The sequence below is a fragment of the Ursus americanus genome, chromosome 31, assembly GCF_024610735.1.
Source record: "Ursus americanus isolate L20-20 chromosome 31, mUrsAme1.1.p, whole genome shotgun sequence".
NCBI lineage: Eukaryota > Metazoa > Chordata > Mammalia > Carnivora > Ursidae > Ursus > Ursus americanus.
The window spans coordinates 12490928-12516145 of NC_142157.1; the positions used below are offsets into that span (position 1 = coordinate 12490928).

The window sequence follows — 25218 nt, forward strand, 5'->3', positions numbered from 1 at the left end:
TCAGATTAATTTGTTCTTATCTTTCTCTGTTTTTAAGGGGTGTTATGAAAGTTGACATAAATCTTCAGAAAGTGGACATTGACCAATGTTCAAGTGATGGCTGGTTTTCAGGAACTCACAAATGTCACCTTAACAATTCAGAGGTAAGAATGTGAAGATAAAATCCTCTGAAATCAGAAACGAACAAATGTGTAACTTTAGAATTATATTGTATTTATATGGGGAAGTGAACAAGACGAATCTTACTGGGAAAGAAAAGTGTCGTATACAGTTCTGAATTGTTGCCAAATGAACTGAAAGGGGTAGAAAATTTTGTGCTCATTTGGGGACAAAGAGAAAGCTGAAGCTAAAAATATGTCCGAAGTTTGACATTAGTCAAAGGCTGACCCTATTTAAAATGGGCTAGAAATTCAAATAGCAATGAAGTGAGACACCCAGGAGGGGTCAACCAGATTATGTACATTTTTATGCAGTATGATGCTTGTTGAAACACTGTGCTGTGCATTCAGACACGCTGCCATCTGCTAGAAAAGTGATCAAGTATGGCAGGGCAATTTTGAAAACAAAGAGAAAACCATTCAGGGACCTGGATAAGGAATATGTATATTTGTGTATGTTTTTCTGATTTTTAGCTCCTCTGTGCTTGATTTCATGGGACTTTGGTTGGTAAAAAACAGGCATAGAGATCATACTTCTGGAAATAAGACTGTTACTTGTCTTTCGTAGTTTCAAAGAGGAAATGGAATGACATCCTGATTTCATTTTCAGTAATCCATCTCTCAGGTCCCCAAATGCTGTGAAACAACTGTACAATGAAACTCCTGATCTTAAATAAATACTTGGGCTGTCCTAACTTTGAGTCCATGAATTTGTGGGGAAAGTCAACTTAATTTATTTAAAATACAGGGGAGATTGCCATAAATGTAGTAATTTAAATCTTCTATTTTAATTTTTGTTCTTGCAAAAGATGGTTTTATATAGTGCATCTTTTTTTCTGTCTGATACGATGCTCTTTTTTTAAATTTTAATTTATTTTAATTTCGGTAGAGTTAATATACAGTGTTCTATTAGTTTCAGGTGTACAGTACAATGATTCAATACGTAGTGCTCCACCACAATATTCTTCAACCCTCCTACCCCCTAAAACCCTCAGAACTCCCCACAACCCTCTAAATCCATCATACATCCCTACCATATCCCTGTGACTCCTGCTTCCTTAGTACCTCCTGTACATTCCCACACACCCCCATAACCCCTCCCACATTTCTGTACATATCCACATAGCCAACCCTCAACACAGCCCTCACTTCCTTCACTCCCCCACCCCCACATTGGGACTCAAATTATGTAAGTGAAATGTTTCGGTCTTGTCAATTCATAGAAGTTAAGGTCCCCTTTTTGCTTCCTTTCACTTTTTGTTCTTTTGATTTTGAACTTTTCTGAGTTTCTCCTTCCCTTTGGATGAATCTGGCATTTCTAAAGATAGGAATTTCAATCACTGATCTAGTGAACATCTTTAGTCTGATTATTATCTCTATGCCAATAGCATATAACTATTTAGGCTTGTCTTTTAGCCAGGGTGGAAGTTTTTTGCATGGATGTTGTAGTGTAGATATTGATCTGTATGTGCTCGTTTCTGTACAGCCTTGTGTCAGTGGTGCTCTTGGGTGGTTTGGAAAAGCAGTCTGTCTACAAACGAGGAGGCATTTACTTTTCAGTTTGTTACAGTTGCTGCTTGCCTCTTATAATCTTACTGTAGTTCCCCCCCCCCCCTTATAGCACATCTATTTGACTAGATGGTTATATTGCAAGAATCTCTTTCTCCTTCTGGAAGATTGATTTTTTTTCATTTTACCAGGATTATTAATTTTCTGGGTGGTGTGTCTTTTTAAAGCTTTCAAATATACTAAGTTATTTCAAGATAAAATATTATCCTCTGCTCTGGTTAAGAAGGATTACATTGAAATATGTAACATTTTGAATTGTATATGGGAGCATTATATTTATTAGATTCTTGTAGGAAAAACTGGGAAAACATATCCTACAAGACTACTGACAGTTCAATGAATCTCATTTGAAAATGTTGTCAAAAGAGGCTCAATGATCAAAAATAATATTCATAAACAGTGAATGTACAAAATGCATATTTTGACTTAGGCTCCATCTGTCTCCACCCTCTTCCCTTGCCAGGTGCTAGAATTGGAAGTGGGAGACCTTGGTGTCCTGGGCTGGGCCCTGGAGGCCATTGGTGGGTAGTCTGACTCACACAGGGCTGCCGTGGAGCTCCTCACACTGTTTTGTTGGGCTTCTCTAAGGTCCTGTAGTTGGCGCTGGTCACTCTAAGTATCTAAAACAATTCCATACCACATCTTCAGTCTAGGGACTAGCAGTGGTCTTTCAGTCCTTTCCTGTACTAATGTGAGTTGGAGATGAAGAACTGGCTTCTCTTGACCTTTTTATTGCTTGGGAAAACAAAGAAAAGTCACTTGTTTGGGGTATATTTCATCTACACTGGCTCACCTTTGTTCACCTGTTTTCTCTTACGGACCCCAAGGATCACTGTGTAAAGTGGCTTATTTTGGGAAGTAGTTAACGTGATATCTGTAGGGTGTAGGGGCCTATCTTCATGAATATCCATATCATTAGAAACAGAGATACTCATCATGTGTATTGTGGGTTTTATCTTGCCAGTGTTTACCATTCTTCTCATACAAATACTAGTGGAAGTCACACATTTTAGTTATATTGAGGCAAACTTTTCACTTTTAAAATGTTTCTGGTATGTTGAATTTTTAGCCGTCAGGGTATCTTAAGCCAGAACAGTGAGTCTGATGTTGGAAACAGGTACCTGGCATGTGACCAATGACAAAAGCCGCAGGAGCATTTTAGGAAGGCATGGAATAGTTTGTGAGGAAAATAATTTCTCCATGAGCTTGGGTCCTTCTAGGAACTAGGAGGCCACTAAGTATTTTTCGAAGGGCATAGTAAAACAGGATCTGAACCGACATCCTGAACTGGATTGCAGGATTATTCTGGCTGTTTTTATAAGTGATCCAGATCGTTGCAACAGGGACGTGATCATGTTGTCAGTATTCATTTAAATAATTCTGGGCTGATTTTCCTATCATTGTTTGCGCTGAGTACACAAAATCCTCTCACAGAACAGTTTATTAAAAACATTAAAATAAATCGATGTTCATTTTTGTTTTAAAGGTTTTCTTTTGCTTTGTTTCCATTATAAGGATTTTTAAAAATCACTATTTAGAGTAGGACAGTGGCCTTGAAAGTTTTTGATTGTATCCTATTAGTAAAAATGCTGAATATCCACCCATAGTATATGTGTATTTTTAATCTAGAAAGTATGAGTTTTTTCTTGTATTTATGTATTTTATACATTATAAATTAGAAAACTTAGGTTGAGACAAAGATAAAATAATATTTTAATGTAGCTTATGTATTATAAGTATTATATTTTTAATAAGAACAATAAATTAACTGATTTACAATTATGTTTCATCATTTTTTAAAATCTTAGTTTAATACTTAGTAATGCAATGATTCAGAGGTCTCTAAGTTCAGTTTATTTTTATACTTTGTTTTAATGTCTGTCGTGGTTGAAAATATGCCTCACAAGGATAGGTCATTCCAAATTGAAGAAGTAATTTGTTGACTGTGTTTGCTAAATGACAGTGTTCATTTTTCAGTTCCATGTACCAGTTTTGCACAGGTTTTTGCAAAATGAGCTGGCAGTCTTTCATCTAACCTGATGTCAGTTGGTCCTTACAAACTATTTAGAAAGCTGGGAATTTTAGTATTTTTAGCGAATAGGTTAAAAAGTCCACTTACACTTTTGTGAGAAGTATTTTCAAGCAGATTAGGAAATTTTATTCCAAACTTTAAGCTATATGGTTAATGAGTATTTATAGTTTGTGGCAATGAACACCACATAATACCGAAAACATTTTCAAATATGCGTTTTCAAAATGCTCACTTCAGAAGGCTTTCTCATGGATTATTAAACTGTTGCTTTTACTTTGAAGGAACAGCTTATATGTGTTTTTGAAAATACCTGCTTCACAGGCCGTATCGACAACCACTTGTCATCATAGAGCAGGTCAGCAAATTTGGAGCATTTTCTTTTTCTTTCTTTCTTTCTTTCTTTCTTTCTTTCTTTCTTTCTTTCTTTCTTTCTTTCTTTCTTTTTTTTAAAGACTCTATTTTATTTATTTGTCAGAGAGAGAGAGAGAGAGCGAGAGCGAGAGAACACTAGCAGGGGAGCGGCAGGCAGACAGAGAAGCAGGCTCCCCGCCCAGCAAGGAGCCCGACGAGGCCCTCCATCCCAGGATCCTGGGATCACGACCTGAGCCGAAAGCAGATGCTTAAACGACTGAGTCACCCAGGCGTCCCATCTTTTTTTTTTTTTTTTTTAAAGAGTAATGCATAACTAGTCTTTGAGTTTAGAAACAAGTAGTTCCCTTTGAGATAATCAGAAAATCTTTGTGTGGGGAAAAGGTTTTCCAGGTCACACACCATCTCCTTTTGAGGAATTGGAGGTATTTTACAATTTAAAATAATATACTTTGTAAATCCACTTAGATGGTCAGATGTAAATGGTAGTACATTGAAATTTGAAAGTAGGTGAAGGGACCAGTTAACCACCATCGATATTGGTGCCTGGGAACTCCTAGTTTTCCCTCAGGATGCCTCAAGTGACTTACCAGTATTGTGGTCATTTGACATGTGGACTGAGTAAGAGCATTAATGTCTATCCAAGTCTTAAGTTAGTAAAGCTTGATTTCTTATTTTTTTTAATAAAAAGGTTAAATATAAGTAGAAGTTCTATTTTCTTTTCACATGCCAATTCACCTCTTGTGTCCTCTGCTTTGGAGACTACTTCTTGAGGTTGTCAGATTTACTGTTCTACCTAGAATCACCTGAATGGTCGTGTTGTCAGCTCAGCCAATGGTTTCACATAGTTCTAAGGTAGTATTCTGATCTCTCTTTTTTCCTACTGTTAGATGGGAATCCACTTGTAACTTTTTACTACTCCATTAGATCTAAGTTAATAATCTCTAAAGATATAATTTTAGAAAGTTAAAAATGTAAGAAAAGGTGTCATTTAGTGTGCAAGAAAAGAAATTTAGTGCAAAAATCTAAGGAAAGCAGAAGGAGTTAATCATTATCTTTTGGAAGCTGTTTTATACGCAGAATATAGCTTACTCATTTGTCTGCAATAGGATTTAGAGTACTTTTCCCGAGATCTCTTACTGAATTCAGTGACGGAGTGAAATTGCATAGAAACAGCTGTATGTTAGTTCTCATCTTGTGGCTGTAATCTCACCAATCTCTTCTTTTCTCTTTAATCTCTTCTTTTCTCTAGAAAGGTTCTGCTTTACAAATATTATTGTTGGGGAGGATGTGGAGAAAGGGGAACCCTCTTACACTGTTGGTGGGAAGTAAGTTGGTACAAGCCACTTTGGAAAACAGTATGGAGGTTCCTCAAAAAGTTAAAAATAGATCTACCCTATGACCACTACTGGGTATTTACACCAGAGATACAGACGTAGTGAAGAGAAGGGCCATATGCACCCCAATGTTCATAGCAGCAATGTCCACAGCAGCCAAACTCTGGAAGGAGCTGAGATGCCCTTCAAAAGACTAATGGATAAAGAAGATGTGGTTCATATATACAATGGAATATTACTCAGCCATCAGAAAGGATGAATACCCACCATTTGCATTGACATGGATGGGACTGGAGGGGATTATGCTAAGTGAAATAAGGCAGAGAAAGACAAATATATGGTTTCACTTATATGTGGAACATAAGGAATAGCATGGAGGACATTAGGAGAAGGAAGAGAAAAATGAAGGGGGGGATCAAAGGGGGAGATGAACCATGAGAGACTATGGACTCTGGGAAACAAACTGAGGGTTTTAGAGGGGAGGGGGATGGGGGGATGGGTTAGCCTGGTGATGGGTCTTAAGGAGGGCACGTATTGCAATGGGCACTGGGTGTTGTACACAAACGATGAGTCGTGGAGCACTACATCGGGAACTAATGAAGTAGTGTATGGTGACTAACATAATAAAAAAATATTGTTCTCCTGTCTTTAGAACTCTGCTATTTTCTACGATGGTCACTAGCCACATGATGGCTATTGAAATGCAAAGCAGTTAAAATTAAACAAAATGAAGAATTCAGGTCCTTCCTAGCCTGATTTCAAATGTCTAGTAGCCACGTGTAACTAAGGCTACCATATTGAACAGTGTAGTGGATAGCTGTGCTCTAGAATACGGTCCAGCTTATAGTGTAGTCGAAACACATAGATTATTGAAACCTTTCAACTCTTTGAATTTCCTCTGATAGTAACACTGCCTTCAAATCCACTAAGGGACGTTTAAGGACAAACTTGAAATGAATTTTGGCTTATGCAGGTATTATGATCTACTGTATTATCTCAGTTGAAAATAAATATTGAGAAACTTGCAAACTGTTTTTAATGCCATTATTTTACACTGAAAACTGTAAAAATCTTTCAGTAAATGGAGAAAAGTATAAGCAATCTTTTAGACATTTAAATTTCTTCTGTATTTGTAGTAAAACTTCTCTTTCCCTTCATTACTAATACAAAATTGGTTAAGGTGAAGTCATACCCTCCTACTAGAATACAGGGCAATGATCAGGTGTTCACTGGCGCTTAGCAGTATCTGACACATTTGTTGCATTAATGGAGGCAGCCCACTCTGTTGCTAGATGGCCTTGCTATAACATACAGCCACTGCTTTTGATTTCTACCACTGGAATTGCCCAAAAATAGAGTTAAAATTTTTTTCTTCCTACTAGTCATTCATTCAGATATTTGAAGATAGCTGTCAGTCTGCTTCTAAGTCTTCTTTCTAGGCTAAATATTTCCTGGTTTAGTCAAGTATCCTTGTTACTAGACTTAACAAAAAAAGGCCATACCACTACTATATGGATCCCCATTTGTTTCTGAAGTTCATAGAGCCCTAACTTGTTTTGGTTTTGTTACATAGTCCTTCTTTCTTAAATTATTAGAAACTGATTATATTTGCCAGAGTTTTTCAGTATGCTTCTGAGAGTTATTTGGACTAGATATTCTGGAATTGTTCCCAAAGTAGGGTTACTATTCCCAAATAACAGTACCAGGGTACCTAAAAAGTCAGTTAAGGGAAAGCTGGTTTTCTCAGTTACAGAAAGATGTTTTCAGCAACTGAGCCAGGAGTTCCACAGTGGCTATCGCCATCTTGTGGTTGGGGGAAAGAGAGAGGCAGGGACAGGGACAAGGACAGGGACAGAGACAAGAGGGAGAAGGAGAGGAAGGGAATCACTGATAGAAAAATCTGAAGTCACCATTGGTATACTGTATGTTTTTCCTTATGCCTAGTTGAAAGCTGGTTTGTATGTTAGGTCCCGGTCAAGTCTTGGACAGCTGTTTCAAACATTGCCTCATGCTGTCCAGGTCTGACTCTGAATAGGTATCCTAGGCTTCTCTGTTTGAGGCCTGCTTTAAAAGTTTGCTGAACAATTATTCTTATTGATACTTATTATTGTAATTAACAAGACAGTTTTTTTTTTTAGCATGGGACACGTTTTCTAATACATTACCTCAAATTCATTGTTTTCATTCATTCAATGTGTATTTATTAGCACCTGCTATATACCAGGCACTGTTTCAGTGTCTTGAGATACACGATGGTGAACAAGACAGAGGAAATCCATAATTTAAAAGAAATCATTTCATTCTAGAGGGAAGCAGAGAACTTAAAAATATATCAATTGACTTTAACTTTTTAAAATACTAACTTTGCTAAGGGACTAAAATACTGTCCATTAATTTTTGAGACACAGGAATGAATCATCCCTATCATAAAAGACAAGTCTTTACACATCTTCCAGAAGTGCAAGACTTTACATATTGAATTAGCAAATAGTAAAAAAAATTATAATGCTCAGTGTTGGTGAAGTTTTTGCAAAATGGACATTCTCATGCATTATTGTGCAAATTTTTCTCAAACTTTCTGGAAATATGGTAAAAATGGGTCACCATTAAGAATGTCATTCTTCTTTGTCCCATCTGTCCTTTTTCTTTCACTTCTACTTTGAATAAGCTTTATAAGGAAATATTGAATAACTAGCATAAGTATGTACCTACCGGACTACTTATTACAGTATTATTTATTGTAATAAAAATTTGTAAACACCTTAAATGAGTAACAAGGAAGAATTGGTTAAATAAATTATGATGCAGGCAAAAAACACAATACTATATTGCTATTTAAAATGATATCATTTTTCATTTGTTGACATGGAATGATATCCATGGTATATAGTAAGGAAAAGAATCAGGTCCCCCAGCATGGTTTAAGGATTAATAAGAATTTTGGGATAGAGAGAAGTGAAATTAGGCACGAAAGTCTTTTTGGAATGTATTAGTAAATGAGTAGACAACTAGTAAGAAGCAGCCAATGTCCCCCCTCCCCCCAAAAACGAGCCCTTTTAACTTTAAGAAGGGGAATTTGTAACTATGGGAATTATGAGCAGAGTGATTTGTATAAGGTAGCTCATTATTTGTAGAAGGTGGGTAGACCGAAAGGGGGAAGTCACATATAGTCTCAAAGGAAAAATCTATATTTTCATCGTTCATGGTACCTCTATCTAGAACTTTATCAAGCTGGGAAGAAGAGGATAGAGAGAGTCAATCTGAAGAATCCCAAGAGTATCTATTAGAAGGTGGCAGATTCATTGTTATATTCAGAGTCTCCTTTTTCCTTTTTGTCTCACAGTGAGGATTGTCAATGCAAGCAAACAAACCCCCCAAATCAAAGTTGGAAATGGATAAATCCACAGTAAGGACTTCACTTCTCTGTTGTTTCAATTCAAGAGATTTCATCAAAATCTTAAAAATAAAGCTTCTTATTAATATTAATCCCAGTAATGGATGCAACTACTTAGTAGCTCTTGCTTTGGGTCAAGAATTGTTCTACATGCTTTGTTCCACATGTTTTACATGCATAATTTTATCTTTATAGTCCCCATTTTACTGATGAGACAGGTAGGCTTAGAGGTTAAATAACTTGCCCATAATCACACAGGTAGTAATTGGCAGAATTGGAATTAGAGGTCAGATTTGTTTGATTCCAGAACACGGTTTTTAAATATTCATTTCTTTTAGAGAGAGAGAGCACGTGAGAGTTAGCAGGGGGAGGGGCAGGGGGAGAGGGAGAGAGAGAATCTCAAGCAGACTCCTTGCTGAGCACAGAGGCCAAAGTGGGCTCAGTCCACAGCCCTAAGATCATGACCTGAGCCGAAGTCAGGAATCAGATGCCTAACAGACTGAGCCCCCCAGGCACCCCAGAGCACATTTTTTTTATATGACTATCTTATACTTCTTGTTATTTTCTAGGAAACATAATGGGATAAATCTACTTTGGATTAGGAGTGAGCATGTGTGGGGAGTTTTAGATTACAAAGTATATTTAACTTTGGAAATTGGGTAGCTGAGATTATGGGATATTGTCCTATGCCAGTGTCACTTTAGACATGGTACATAGGCATTGCATTAAGTAACAGCTTTGAAAATCCATTGTCTCTCTCGCTGAAGAGAGGAATTAAGCTTACACTTTGATTTATGTTTAAGTCTAAAGCTGTACTAGGAAGTGATTGAATGGACTGATGTTAACTTGCAGTGAAGGTTGTAGCAGTTTGTTGTAGAGTTTTGTTTGGGGCCTTGTGCTGGTCAGAAAGTTCATCAGTTCTTTGAAAAATGATATAGAGACAAGTAATTAAGAATAACAAATACATCAGAAGTTAAAAATCAGAGACTAAAAAGATTTTGCTGAGTTGGAGAAACGGACATCTCTGTCAATGAGAGTTAATAGGAACAAAGGTAAGATCCTGAATACAAGTAAAAATATCTATCTTTTCAAACATAGGGAGATAAAGTGGTTTATTCTTAAAGTTGTTTAGTTGTAGCTCATGTAAACAATAATATTTGGGAGAACATTTCAAAATTCAGCATGAGTGGATAGTAGGGTGGCTGCCAAACTTCAAGAGGAAAGCCAGCCTTAGTTTTAGGTTGTTCTTGAGATGTTGGGAGGTTGACATCTCCCTGTATTCTAAACTTAACGTAAAATACCTCAAAACAGTGTGGCAAGGAATATAGAAATTAAATATACAGTATTAGTAAGGGCTTTGAAACATTGTTTTTTGAAGACTCAAAGAAATTAAAGATGTTTTTCCAGGGAGGAAAAGACCCAGGGATGATCTGACAGCTGTTTTCAAACAGGAAAGTAGCTATTATGTGACTGTGTTTTTTTCTGAAAGGACCCAGGGGCTAGGCTGTGACTTATCAGGAAGCCAGTAGGAACAACAGAAGGCTCTGTTTAGCTCAGTGTAAGTGGAATGTTGTTAACAATCAGAATTGTTCAGAAATTGAGAATGTGTGTATATATTTAAACATGAAATTGTAAATGTGAATGTTGGAGTTTAATCGCACAGTGCCAGGATGACCACTTGAGGAGGATGCTGTGGTCTTTAGTATTTTCAACAGTGAAAGGTACCACTTGACAAAATTTTGCAGGGCTTATAAAAACTTCATGCAGCATGACTACATAGTTGGACTTGATGCCACTTAAGCTTTTCTGCAACTCTAAGGTTTTATACTCCTGATGTACTGTAAAGGAAAACACTGAAAGGTGCTTCCATCCAAAAACAGCACTCTGATTTTCCTTGCATTGATAATACCTTGAATGCTCACATTGCCTGTGGTTGTGTCTGAGATTTCTCAGACCTGAGATTTTCTGATTTTTCTCGGTGATAATAGTAAAGCAAACTATTATTCATCATTACCACCTTTACTTGAGCCTAGCTTATAGATTCGATTTCCAGTTACTCATTAAGCACTTTGGGCATGGTGATGCAGGACTAATAATTTTGATGGGAGTGAGAAGGAAAAGCCAAAAGATGTTTAGTTGATATTAGATTGTTGATCTGAGAAATCTGAGTCAGAAAGGAGGCAATATAGGGGAGTGTCATTAATTTTTCTTTAAGCTAATTTGGGTCCTTTGCTTATGAAGGAGTCAGATACTTTAGAGTAGAAGATAAAGCTATTTTTTCAGCTATGATAAGGTTGTGATATTTGGTATCTGCCCTGAGTAACACTCCTTTGAATCCACGCCATGTCATTGGATTGTATCACCAACCTTGAAGCTGTTGATCTAATGTTGGGGCCTTTGAAGTATGTGAATTATAATGTACAGAGGGGAGCACTACCTGTCTATTCAAGGTGAAAAGACTCTCTGGATAGATAGACCTATCTATATCTGTCCATCTGTCTGTATCATCTGTCTATTTATCTGAGATATAAAACCACTAAATCTTGATTTATAAGTTCTGTTTTATGAACTTTAGGGACTACATAAAATGTTTTTCAAAAAAATCCAAACTCTTACAAGATCTTATTCATGAGTGCTATAGGGTACAGTCACTTTTGATAATATTTGCTAGTAACTAAGTTTTCTTTAGCCCAAGTCTGAAGAATCTGTGAGATTCCCAAAAAGGAAGTGTCCTGTTGATACAAGTTTGTTTTTCAGTTTCTGTATAAGAAAATAATTGTTTAGTAATAGTAAGACATATATATTTAATAATTATGCTACAAACTAGGTATGCTTGTTCCTATTTTCTAAGTGAGGAAACTAAGACTTAAAATGGTTTTAAGTAATTTGACTAAGGTCATAAAACCAGGAAATGGTAGGTCAGGAATTTAAACTGTAGGAAGGTAATACAGTTGTCCCCCCCCGCCCCTTATCTGTGGTTTCACTTTTCCACAGTTTCAGTTTCCTGTATTCAGCTGTGGTCTAGAAGCAGATAGTCTTCCTTCTGACCTGTTGTCAGAAGGTGAGTGGCAGCCTGACAGTAACCCCCAATGCTTATGTTACTTACCTCACTTCATCCCATGACACAGACATTTTATCATCTCGTTTCATCATAAGAAGAAGGGCAAATGGAATACAATAACATATTTTGAGAGAGAGAGAGACATATTCATATAACTTTCATTATAGTATATTGTTATAATTGTTTTGTTTTATTATCAGTTATTGTTAGTATCTTACTGTGCCTAATTTATAAATTAAACTTAGTATAGGTATGTATGTATAGTAAAAAAACATGGTATATATAGGGCTTGGTACTATCTGCAGTTTCAAGCATCCACTGGGGTCTTGGGATGTATGCCCTACTGATAAGGAGGGACTACTGTATAGGTGATAATTGGTCGTTTGGAAAGAGAATTACTAACTGGTAGTGGCCCATGGGAGTTCAGTTACGAGGCATGCTGGAATCTTATGTGTAGAACTGATCTAATTCTCAGGTGGCCCAAACAAATTTCTGAAAGATGTGGCAAGCTCATATACAAATTTGGATTAGCACCAATATACAGAGGTTTCCATCTTGTAGGTGTGTGAGTGATGCATCAGAAGTTTCTTGCCAGTGGTGGTACTCTTGTTTCAATGTATGGCATGACTTGGGTTGGTAGAAATGTCCAGTTTGAAACAGGACTCAAGGGATATGGCCCATCTCCTTACACAGAAGTTGGTGAGGGGTGTACATATTGTTTAGGCATCAGCTATAAGAGGGCAGGTGTTAAGGGAAGGGACCCGCTTCCAGCAGGGAATTAGAATACACATCAGAACGGAGGAATAAAACAAAGGTGAAAATGGAGGATTGCAGCTCACTGAGTACAAAGATACTAAAGGGGTCCATTATGTTTATGATCATACATAAATACACTTTAGACTCTAAACTATTGCTGAAGACAAATGCCTTAAATGCTTCCAAACTTCTCTGTGATGTAGGGTTAGAGTGGGGCCCAGCTTAAAGGTGGGAAATTGACAACATATTCAGCCGACTAGAGTAGGCTGGGGCAAGAGAATTGACTTGCATATACCAGTGGATCTGAACTCAAAGCAACAGACTTTCTTGATCTTCTCTATTTGGTGAGAGAAGCTAGTGAACGTATTTGGAATATGTAGCTAAATTTATAATGGAGCCAATCAGGAGAAAAAAATCTACCTATTAAACCTTTGCTTTTGTCATATTCAGTAGCAGAAAAATTGCTACTTGTCCAATTCTAGATATGAGAAGCAATCAGAATATACAGTAAGTGCTTGAGGGTGACTTTTGGGGGGTTAAATATAGCTGCGCATCATTAGCTTATGTGGGAAAAAATCCCATTGTGACAGCAAATCAGATCTAATCTGGCACTCCCTCTGCTACAATTATATAAAATATGGTGGAAACTTGTCAAAGCTTTCAGTGAGAAATGAGGCTACTGATGCTTGGCAGCCCCCTTTTCGAGCACGGTGAAGAATCATGTTGCCTAGCTACAGCCTTTGGCTGATTTAGAAAGCTTTAACTGACTGTATTATACAAGAGTTAAACTCTATTCCTTGATATCTTTTTTTCTCTTAAACGAAAAAGCCTTATTTACCATCTTCTTATTTATTTATTTATTTATTTATTTATTTATTTATTTATTTATTGGTGTCTTTACCAAGTCATTTATGTGTATTCATCCAGGGCAAGTTTCAATTTATCATTATTTTTCCCTCCTCAGGGGTTATAGTTTGGGAGAGGACAAGTGGGTGGTTGATGATACAAGCAGAACATAAAGTACTGAAATAACTTAAGTGCCTTTGCCTTCAAGGTAATGTGCAAGTGTCTATTTCAGAACTTTGTCTTTTGAAGTCATGTTTTCCCTCTCTTTCAGCTTATTCATAGTTTGGGTTGCTATTGTCTTTATAATACACAAGAATGTGTGACATGTAATTATATTTTTGTATTTCAAAATGTAAACTCACATACAGGTATGTGGAGAGATGCAGGGAACACTGAATGTAACCTGATGAAACAGGAATCAGTGTAGTGGCTGGAAGTGGCACCCAAACACCGAAAACAGAAGGATTAAAAGGAAGAATGAGGAAAACTGTAAATGGATATTTACAGCAATTATTGTACATCAATTAGAAAAGTGTGTAATGGGGGAAATGTCAGATGTATCAGAGCCCATTTCAATGGGATAAAAATACTCAAGGACTCATAAGTCTCAGGGAGACTTTAAGAGGCTTTTGTTTTGTGTTCTGTCTCCAGGAAGTAGTATCTTTATACTGTTTTAAGTGTGTGGATATCCACGTTATAGCTCTTCAGAAAAGAGAACTGCCCCTAAGCCATGCTTTCTGTTATCTTACCATGATTATTGTATTGAAGTAAAGCCATGACTTAATCTTGATTATATAATTATTTTAGATTTTACTCTTGGCTTGTCAGTACACTCTGTTTTATGCAGGCAAAAGCAGTTTTTCCTGCTGGTGCTTACAATGCCATGATTACCTGGAGGAAATTCTATAGAGTTGATTCTGTATTTACATTTGGAGATAGGATAATGGATAATGGTCTCTAAGGCTTGGCTCCATTGAAATTCTAGTTCTATTGAAGCCCCAAATTCATAGGGGGCATGGGGTAAGATGAGCCACTGTGCTTATGGGCTTTGTTTCTACTCTGGTCTGCAAAACGCTTTTATTTGCCACCTTTTAAAATATGTTTGTCTAAAGCAGTCATTTTCAAAGTATGGTCCAAGGACCCCTGGAATCCTCAAGACCCTATCAAGGGAGTTTGTGATGTTAAAACTATTTTCATAATAATTCAAAGACATTATTTGCCTTTTGAACTATCCATTCTCTTGTGGGGTGTACAGAGTCTTCGTAAGATATGATATAGAAACAGATTGAACGCAGAAAGAAATACGAGAATCTAGTTGGCTTCTAATAAGCCAGACTTTAAAGAGATTTGCAGAAATGTAAAACGATTATTTTTTTGTTTGGGAAAATATAGTTATTTTTCATAAATACATTGTTTATGTTAGCATGTTATGGGCTTATTATTTTTAAATGATTTATTAAATATTTTCAAAATTTATCAGTTTTAATATCCAAGATGGTAAATATCAATGGCTATAAACAACATAAATAAAAGTTCTTCAGGATTCTCAATAATTTTCAAGAGTGTAGAGAGGTTCCAAGACCAAAAAGTTTGAGAGGTCTGATCTAGTGTATTTATAAGCTTATGTATAATTCTAGCATTGACTCTACTTCCTGGTTTCTCTTTCTTTCTCTTCTAACTTTGATGGTTCTGCTGACAGATTTCTAAACGGCATCTCTGCCCTCCATCTTCCCTCTTGATAATTTCAGCTTCAGACCCTACTGAACTTAGCTCAGTGTCCTCAGAATTGGCAGATGACAGAAGGAAAATAGTTAGTTAAAATAGCAATTTGTCTAAAATAAAATATCACATATTAAATTTCATGTGTATTTCTAACTATAGTGACTTCATTCCAGGTAAAAATCACCACATATTATTTCACTTCTTAGATAATTTGAATAAAAAAGAAACTTTTAGATTTTTCATTTTGATTTAATTTTTTAACAAATTTGACCAAAATGTCAAAGGATGGGATATATTATATTTTACCCTTCTAACTTTCATATTGGAATTTTTTTTTAAGATTTATTTATTTATTTGAGAGAGAGAGTATGAGTGTGGGAAGGACAGACGGAGAGCGGGAGACAGAATCTCAAGCAGAATCCCTGCTCAGCAGAGAGCTGGACTCAGGGCTCAACTTCACGACCCTGAGGTTGTGAGGTGAGCCTAAATCAAGACCCGGGTACTTAACTGACTGAGCCACCCAGGCACCCCTCATATTGGAATTTTAAATGTAAATTTAATCATTTACATTCTAAAGCTTGCAGAATTGTATAGAATTCTGTAGCCCTAAGGGCCAATAAAAGACCAATGTGTCTGTCTAGCTAATGCTATTAATTAAAAAATGGCATAATCAAGGAATGCCTGAAAATTTTCTTCTGAGGATTGGTCTGAAATTCTACTTCTGTCATTGGGGAAGCTATTTAACTTTGGTTTTTAATTAACAGATTGTGAATTCAGTAACCATTTTTATGTGTTCAATCAAGATATTCTTAGGACCAAATGAATACCGTGTATATGTGTACAATGAAAAGTCAATTTAGTATTTTATTTCTTTGTTGAAATAGAGCTTCCAGATCATTTTTTGTTTTTTAGTGAAAGATTCCGGTGATTTTTCTTTAAATAAGTTAAATATTTGATTGGTATACAGTGATATTTTGTTACCTCTGCAACAGTGATACATGTGTTGTAGCTAAGGGTGGGGAGGAGTGGGGAGGAGTGGAAATGAAATTCTGTGCCTTTTTTCCTGGGTCAGGTTGATTAAATCTTCAGTTGTAAAAATGCTCGGTAGCCAGGTCTCTCTGGTGGCAGTGTGTTGAGCTTTCCCTTTCCCTCACTCTCCCGTCTAGTCACTTGTGAAGTGTTATCAATTCTCCCTCAGTAGCTCGTCAGTTTGTTTTCTTCTCTCATTACAACTGACTTTGTTCTAGTACTAATCATTTCTCGCTTGGATGCTTCCAGTACTCTCCTGTGTTCAGTTTTATTCCTCTCCAATTCATCATCTGCACTGCTGCCAGTGTGATTAAAAAAAATGATATCATGATTATAACATCATATAAAATGTAGGTACAGTATTGCATAGTACTTTTTTTTGAGATAGTGTTGGATAGTAGTTAAAAGCGCTGGCTTTGGATTCAGACTGCCTGTGTTTCCTAACATATGCTCATGTTTCTTTAATTGGCAGTGATACTATGATATATGTAAAATGCATTGCACAGTACATTCTCTATAAATATTAGCTATTTCCCATAGCACTTTGTATGCTTGAAATTATTTGTTATTTATAATTATGTATTTATATCTGTCTTCTCTGGTAGACTGTAAGTACCGTGAAGGCAAGAAGCCACGTGGCAGAGCAAGTTCTCTCCTATGTGCCACCTTTAATGCTGTATTAAAATGAATTCATTACTATCAATTGGAATAACTACATTTATTGGATGTCCTTTCTCTGTGTCATATGTGTATGTGTGCACATACATATGTATGTACTTAAATATATGTATATAAAGGTATAGTTAATCCTCAAACAGTCCAAGAAGATACTTAATATCATTTCAGTTTTATAGATGAGGAAACTGAGGCTCAGATATTCTTAAAAAGCAATATAGATTACAATCTCTTGCTGATGCAAGAGTACTTTGCGGCAAAGGCTGTGACCTATTCATACATCTTATTGTTAAGGCTGTTCCTTGCAGTTTAAGTACATGTATAATACCATATTCTTGTGATAGACTATCTCTTATGGTCACTGGTGTCGTCACTATACCACACCCATAAGAAAGATTTAGATGAATTCTACTATAGTTCCCCAGGTGCTCCATCTTTCTTCAGGAATGGAAAATTCCAGGCAGAGAGTAGTTAGTTACTCATGATAGTCTTGCTTGTATCTGAAAACCTTCCTGGATACATAGATTATAGGTCTAACTTTAATTTGTTTTATATTTCACCACATTTAAAATTTACTTCATTGATTTAATTTACTCTTTGTAAGCAGTTCTAATTAAAAGTGAATAGAGGTTCAATTAAAATTGATGGTTTTAATTCTTATTAGGAAACTTCTATTATCACAAATACTATAATCAAGTATTATTTTTAGAATCAAATAAAAACTGCGCATGCCATAATGACTTAGTTATGTGCTTTAGTTTCTATTGTTTTCCGTTTGTAATAGATGCATTTTGTAAAATGGGTATAAAGAATTTGGAGTAGGTGGCTCTACAAATTGACTAGTGATTATTCTCAATTTGCCATTGTCAAGTGTTTTTGTCACTGATCTAGATTTGAAAGAATGAACAAACACATGATGCTTTTAAAAACTGCATTACTCTTTCTTTTGACATAAAAGTAGAGAGCTTTTCAAATACTTATCAGCTAAATTCTCCTCCACAACCAAACCACCACATTAAAAATTATTTTCTTGACAGCAAGTTTTGTAGTATATATAAATGTATAATTGGAGAAGCTTATCTTCATCAATTTTTAGCCTTCCCTTTTCCCATACTCTTTCCAGTACTGGACGTTAGTTATTTATTTTTTTTTGTCAATTTGATAAGTAAAAAATTTGTGCTTAATTTTTGCTTCAGTTTGTATTTCTTTGATAACTAATAAGGTTAAGTGTGTGTGCCCATGTGTATGTGTGTGCATATACATCCTTGTAAATAAGCAATTTTATAAATATAATGAGATATATATTATTTTATATTTGTAATATATCTGGGTAGTTCGGATTAAATAATATGTATTTTACTAAGATATCTCAATTATGCTGTCGATAAGCCCACAAATTAAGTCTAAAAACAGAGAGTTATGACATTTTACTAGTAAAATCTCAGGTGAGTTGAATTTCTATTCATTAGTTATATTTTCATTATCCTTTTATCTGAAGCTAAAAGAGAGTTCTCTTTTTTGTTAGTGAACCTTCAAATTGAATCTTCCCTGACAGAGGTGGAGATCTACAGATTTAAATGTTTTATATACTCTTTGTACCAGTTGTCAATTTATCTCTTTGCTCCGTATCCCTCCTTCTTTGCCCTGCTTTGTGATATTGGAGCTGGGTGCTGTGAGCATTTCTCTTTTGCCAGGTAGGACAATGTTAAGCTTTTCAGTAGATGGCATTGGAGAGACACTGAATGAAGAAGAGGCTTTTCTTCCTGCTTCCAGAATGCTTTTTTATTCCTGCTCGCAAGAGTGAACCACAGCCAGTGGCATGCAGGATACCCAGTGTCCCACACATACTCTCCTGAGTTTTGATGGCACTCACAGTCAACTGGGACTGCTAGTGGGACTCATCTTATAGTGTTCCAGAGAGTTGCATTAAGACCCTCTCAACACCCACCCACATGCCCTTTTCAGGAGGCATTCTTGTACTTTTTGCAGCATCTTCTAGTTTCTTGAACATATGAAGTTTTATTTGTAATAGCTGTTTAATCACATTTTCTATGAATTCTGTCAACTGTATAATTCCTTGAAATTCTAGCCACTTTGTCCTTCCTGGACTACCATCGCTGTCTTTTCAATTCGGGGACACTGCTTAGTTTATCTCTTTCTGTGCTGCAGCCTGAAAAGTCTCTACAGGCAGTAAAGTAGGGCAGTCATAAGGATTACCTCATTTTTCTTGTCCTCCAGGGAATATTCTGTTTTGCCTGTTGTGAAATGATGTTTTATTTATTTTTTCCAGTTTTTTATTTGGTTAAGATGGCAAGGTAAATCTGATCTTTGTTGCTCCATTATGTTTGGAGACAAAGTCCACTTCTGTATTTTTTTAATTCTACAAATTAAAAAGTTTTATGATAATTAATATTTTAAAAAGTGCTTCCATGCATTGAAAAATGCAGGTTTATAATTGTCTTTGCTGCACATCAGATTGTCCTTCCAGGATCCTTTTTATTCTTCCTGAAGTACAGTCTTTTGAGGTTCATTTACTGGGGTCTCTTGGTAGTGAACTCTGTTCTTATACTTAAATATTTTTATTTTATCATCATTCTTTTATCGTCATCATTATTTAGCAAAGGGCACTTTTTTTCATTTTTTAAAATAATTTTTATTTTGTTATATTAGTCACCATACAGTGCATCCCCAGTTTTTGATGCAGTGTTCCATGATTCATTATTTGCGTATAACACCCAGTGCACCATGCGATATATGCCCTCCTTAATACCCATCACTGGCCTATTCCAATCCCCCAACCCCCTCCCCTATGAGCCCTCAGTTCGTTTCCCAGAGTCCACAGTCTCTCATGGTTCATTCCCCCTTCTGTTTACCCCCCACTTCATTCTTCCCTTCCTTCTCCTACCGATCTTCCTGTTTCTTATGTTCCATAAATGAGTGAAACCATATGATAATTGTCTTTCTCTGCTTGACTTATTTCACTTAGCATAATCTCCTCCAGTCCTCTCCATGTTGCTGCAAATGTTGTGTATTCGTTCTTTCTGATGGCTGGGTAATATTCCATTGTATATATGGACCACATCTTCTTAATCCAGTCATCCGTTGAAGGGCATCTCGGCTCCTTCCACGATTTAGCTATTGTGGACAATGCTGCTATGAACATTGGGGTGCATATGGCCCTTCTCTTCACTACGTCTGTATCTTTGGGGTAAATACCCAGTAGTGCAATGGCTGGATCATAGGGTAGCTCAATTTTTAACTTTTTAAGGGACCTCCACACTGTGTTCCAGAGTGGCTGTACCAACTTGCATTCCCACCAACAGTGTAGGAGGGATCCCCTTTCTCCACATCCTCTCCAACATTTGTTGTTTCTTGCCTTGTCCATTTTTGCCATTCTAACTGGTGTGAGGTGGTAACTCAGGGTGGTTTTGATTTGAATTTCCCTGATGGCTAATGATTTTGAACATTTTTTTCATGTGTCTGTTAGCTATTTCTGTGTCTTCATTGGAAAAGTGTCTGTTCATATCTTCTGCCCATTGATTTGATTATTTGTTTCAGGTGTATTGAGTTTGAGAAGTTCTTTGTAGATGTTGGATACTAGTCTTTTATCTGTAGTGTCATTTGCAAATATCTTCTCCCATTTCGTGGGCTGCCTCTTAGTGTTTTTGACTGTTTCCTTGGCTGTGCAGAAGCTTTTTATCTTGATGAAGTCCCACAAGTTCATTTTTTCTTTTGTTTCTCTTGCCTTTGGAGATGCGTCATGAAAAAAGTTGCTGTGGCCAATGTCAAAGAGGTTACAGCCTATGTTCTCCTCTATGATTTTGATGGATTCCTGGCTCACATTGAGGTCTTTTCATCCATTTGGAGTTTATCTTTTTGTATGGTGTGAGAGAGTGGTCAAGTTTCATTCTTTTGCATGTAGCTGTCCAATTTTCCCAGCACCATTTATTGAAGACTGTCTTTTTTCCACTGGATGTTTTTTCCTGCTTTATCAAAGATTAGTTGCCCAAAGAGCCGAGGGTCCATTTCTGCGTTCTCTATTCTGTTGCATTGGTCTATGTGTCTGTTTTTGTGCCAGTAGCATGCTGTCTTTGTGATCACAGCTTTGTAGTATAGCTCGAAATCCGGCAAGGTGATGCCCCCAGCTTTGTTTTTCCTTTTCAGCAATTCCTTGGCGATTTGGGGCCTTTTCTGGTTCCATACAAATTTAAGGACTATTTGTTCCAGTTCTTTGAAAAATGTCATTGGTATTTTGATCAGGATGGCATTGAAGGTATAGATTGCCCTGGGTAGCATAGATGTTTTAACTATGTTTATTCTTCCGATCCATGAGCATGGAATATTTTTCCATCTTTTTGTGTCTTCTTCAATGTCTTTCAAGAGTGATCTGTAGTTTCTAGAATATAGATCCTTTATGTCTCTGGTTAAGTTAATTCCGAGATAAAGTATGATTTTTGGTGCTATTGTAAATGGAATGGATTCCCTAATTTCTCTTTCTTCAGTCTTATTGTTCGTGTATAGAAATGCAACTGATTTCTGAGCATTGATTTTGTATCCCGCCACATTACTGAATTGCTCTATAAGTTCTAGTAGTTTGGGGGTGGAATCTTTTGGGGTTTCTATATAGAGTATCATGTCATCTGTGAAGACAGAAAGTTTGACTTCTTCTTTGCCAATTTGGATACCTTTTATCCCTTTTTGTTGTCTAATTGCTGTTGCTGGGACTTCTAGTACTATGTTGAATAATAGTGGTGAGAGTGGGCATCCTTGTCGTGTTCCTGATCTTAAGGGAAAGGCTTTCAGCTTTTCCCCATTGAGAATGATATTTGCCGTAGTCTTTTCATAGATGGTTTTTATGAAATTGAGGAACGTACCCTTTATCCCTACACTCTGAATGGTTTTAATCAGGAAAGGATGCTGTATTTTGTCAAATGCTTTTTCTTTTCTTTTCTTTTTTTTTAAAAAGATTTTATTTATTTATTTGACAGAGATAGAGACAGCCAGCGAGAGAGGGAACACAAGCAGGGGGAGTGGGAGAGGAAGAAGCAGGCTCATAGCAGAAGAGCCTGATGTGGGGCTCGATCCCATCACGCCGGGATCACGCCCTGAGCCAAAGGCAGACGCTTAACCACTGTGCCACCCAGGCGCCCCTGTCAAATGCTTTTTCTGCATCAATTGAGAGGATCATATGGTTCTTGACTCTTTTCTTGTTGATATGATCTATCACACTGATCAATTTGCGAATGTTGAACCACCCTTGCATCCCAGGGATGAATCCCACTTGGTCTTGATGGAGAATCCTTTTAATATACTGTTGGATCCTATTAGCTAGGATCTTGTTGAGAATTTTGGCGTCCATACTCATCAGGGAAATCGGTCTGTAATTCTCCTTTTTGAGGGGGTCTTTGCCTGGTTTGGGGATCAAGGTAATACTGGCCTCATAGAATTAGTTTGGTAGTTTTCCTTCTGTTTCTCTTTTTTGAAACGGCTTCAGGAGGATGGGTATTATTTCTTCTTTGAATGTTTGGTAGAATTCCCCAGGGAATCCGTCAGGCCCTGGACTCTAGTTTTTGGGGAGGTTTTTGATCACTGCTTCAATCTCTTCATAATTAATTGGTCTAATGGTGAACTACCTGAAGAGAAATTAAGAAAGCAACTCATTAACAATAGCATCAAAAACAATAAAATTGTTTTTGGAATAAATTTAACTAAAGAGGTGAAAGACCTGTAAAGTGAAAACTGTAAGACAATGATTAATGAAATTGAAGAAGACACAAATAATTAGAAAAATATCCTTGTTCTTGGTTTGGAAGAATTAGTATTGTGAAAATGTCCACACTATCCTAAGTGATGTACATATTCAGTGCAATCTCTATTAAAATTCCAATAGCACATTTCACAGGAATGGGAAAATACATCTTAAAATTTGTATGGAACCACAGAAGACCCTGTATAGACAAAGCAATTTTGAGAAAGAAAACAAAGCTGGAGGCATCACACTTCCTTGATTTCAAAATGTATTACAATGTTATAGTCATCAAAACATTATGGTACTTGTATAAAAACGGGCATGTAGACCAGTGGAACAGAATAGAGAGCCCAGAAATAAACCCATTCATATATGGCCAAGTAACTTTGACAAAGGTGTCAAGAACACACATGGGGAAAGCTACTCTCTTCAGTAAAAGATATTGGGAAAACTGGATATCCACATGTGAAAGAATGAAACTGGACCCCTATCTTATACCATTTATAAAAATTAACTCAAAGTAGATTAAAGGCTTAGTTGTAAGACCTGAGATCCTAAAACTCCTAGAAGAAAACATAGGGAAAAATCTCCTTGACATTGGTCTTGGCAATGATTTCTTGGGTAAGACACCAAAAGTACAGGCAATGAAAGTTAAACAAGTGGGACTAAATTAAAGAGCTTCTGTGCAGCAAAGGAAACAATAAATTTAAAAGGTAACCTACAGAATGGAAGAAAATATTTGCAAATCCTATATCTGATAATGGGTTAATATCTAAACTATATAAAGAACTCATACAACTTAATAGCAAAAAACAAATCATCCTATTTAAAAATGGACGAAGGACATTAATAGATATTTTTCCGAAGAAGACATTCCAAATGGCCAATAGATTCATGAAAGGGTGCTCAGCATCTCAAATTATCAGGGAAATGAAAATCAAAACCACAATGAGATACTTCCCCACACGTGTAAGGATGGCTATTATAACAAAACAAAACACAAGCAATTACAAGTATTGGCAAGGATGTGTAGAAAAGGGAATTGTTATGCATTGTTGGTGGAAATGTAAATTGTACAGCCATTATGGAAAACAATATCGCAATTCTTCAAAAAAATAAAAATACAACTACCATATGATCCAGCAATCCCACTCTACGGTAAATAACCGTAGGAAATGAAGTCAGTATCTTGAAGTGATATCTGCACTGTTACCTTCATTGCAACATTATTCATAATAGCAAAGATATGGAAACAACCTAAATGTTCTTCAGTGGATGGTTGGATAAAATAAATGTGCTATATACTATGAAATATTATTTAGCCATAATAAAGAAGGAAACCCTCCCATTTGGGACAACATGGATGAATCTGGATGGCATTATGCTAAGTGAAATAATCCAGAGAGAGAAAGACAAATACTGTATGCTATCACTTGTATGTGGAATCTAAAAAACAAAACAAAACCAGTTTCATAGAAACAGACAATAGTGTGGTGGTTGCCAGGGTCTGAGAGGGAAGAAGTAATGGGAATGTGTGGAACAAAGGTTACAAACTTTTATAAGAAAAATAAGTTCTAATTAATACACAGCATGGTGACTATAGTTAATAATAGTCATTGTACACTGGAAGTTGCAGACGGTAGATTTTAAACGTTCTTACCAGGAAATAAGTAAATTAATAAATGATTGACACACAACTGATTTTTTACTAACATTCTCAATTTTTTAAAAAGATTTATTTATTTATTAGAGAGAGAGAACTAGGGGGAGGGGCAAAGGGAGAGGGAAGGAATCTCAAGCAGACTCCAAAACTGAGAACAGAGCCCCAGGGCTTGATCACAGGACCCTGAGATCATGACCTGAGCTAAAAGAAGAGTTGGAAGCTTATCTGCCTGCACCACCCAGGTACCCTCAATTTTTTTTTCCAACCTTTCAGTGGTTGTTAAGAGGTTAAGTAAACTTTTTCCTTTAAATGAATTCCTCAGATTTTCAATAAGGGTAGGAAAAGTGACCAAATTCTGAAAATAATATTTGGGTTTTAGCTACTTTTTGTACTAAGGAAATTTCTGGACTTCTTGTTTTCCCTGTATAACTTTTAACTCAGTTATTATCCAGTGCTGAATTTGCATTTTCGTAAGAATAAGATAACAACTCTTCCCCACTTCCTTATTTTGTTATATGGTTTGTTGCACTTCAGTAGACTTAGAACGTTCAACGAATTTTTGAATTTGGTGCAACTGAATTATTGTATCACTTGGATAGTTGTTGAACAGTTCAAACACATTTTTCTATACCTAGGCCCATTAGGTAAGACATTTCAGTGGAACCATTTTTAAGTGTTTTGGTAAATTGTTGAGAACCAATGTCTGGTATGTCTTTACCAAATATTGGCTAAATGACTAAGTTAATATCTTGAATGAATGGAATATTTATACAAACTAAACATGTCAATTTTCCAAGAAAATGACCAATTCAAAGGACCTTTCAGTTGTCATATAGATTTGTGGAATTTGCAGGGAAA

At 36.3% G+C, this 25218-nt stretch overlaps 1 protein-coding gene across 1 annotated transcript in view; it reads left to right on the forward strand.

Moving 5' to 3' along the window:
• Window positions 1–25218, forward strand: part of GPR158 (G protein-coupled receptor 158) — a 431433-nt gene that overhangs the window by 38431 nt on the left and 367784 nt on the right. The window contains exon 2 of the mRNA XM_087857604.1: window positions 38–143. Coding sequence (XP_087713730.1) covers window positions 38–143 — 106 coding nt within the window. The remainder of the gene's footprint in view (window positions 1–37; window positions 144–25218) is intronic.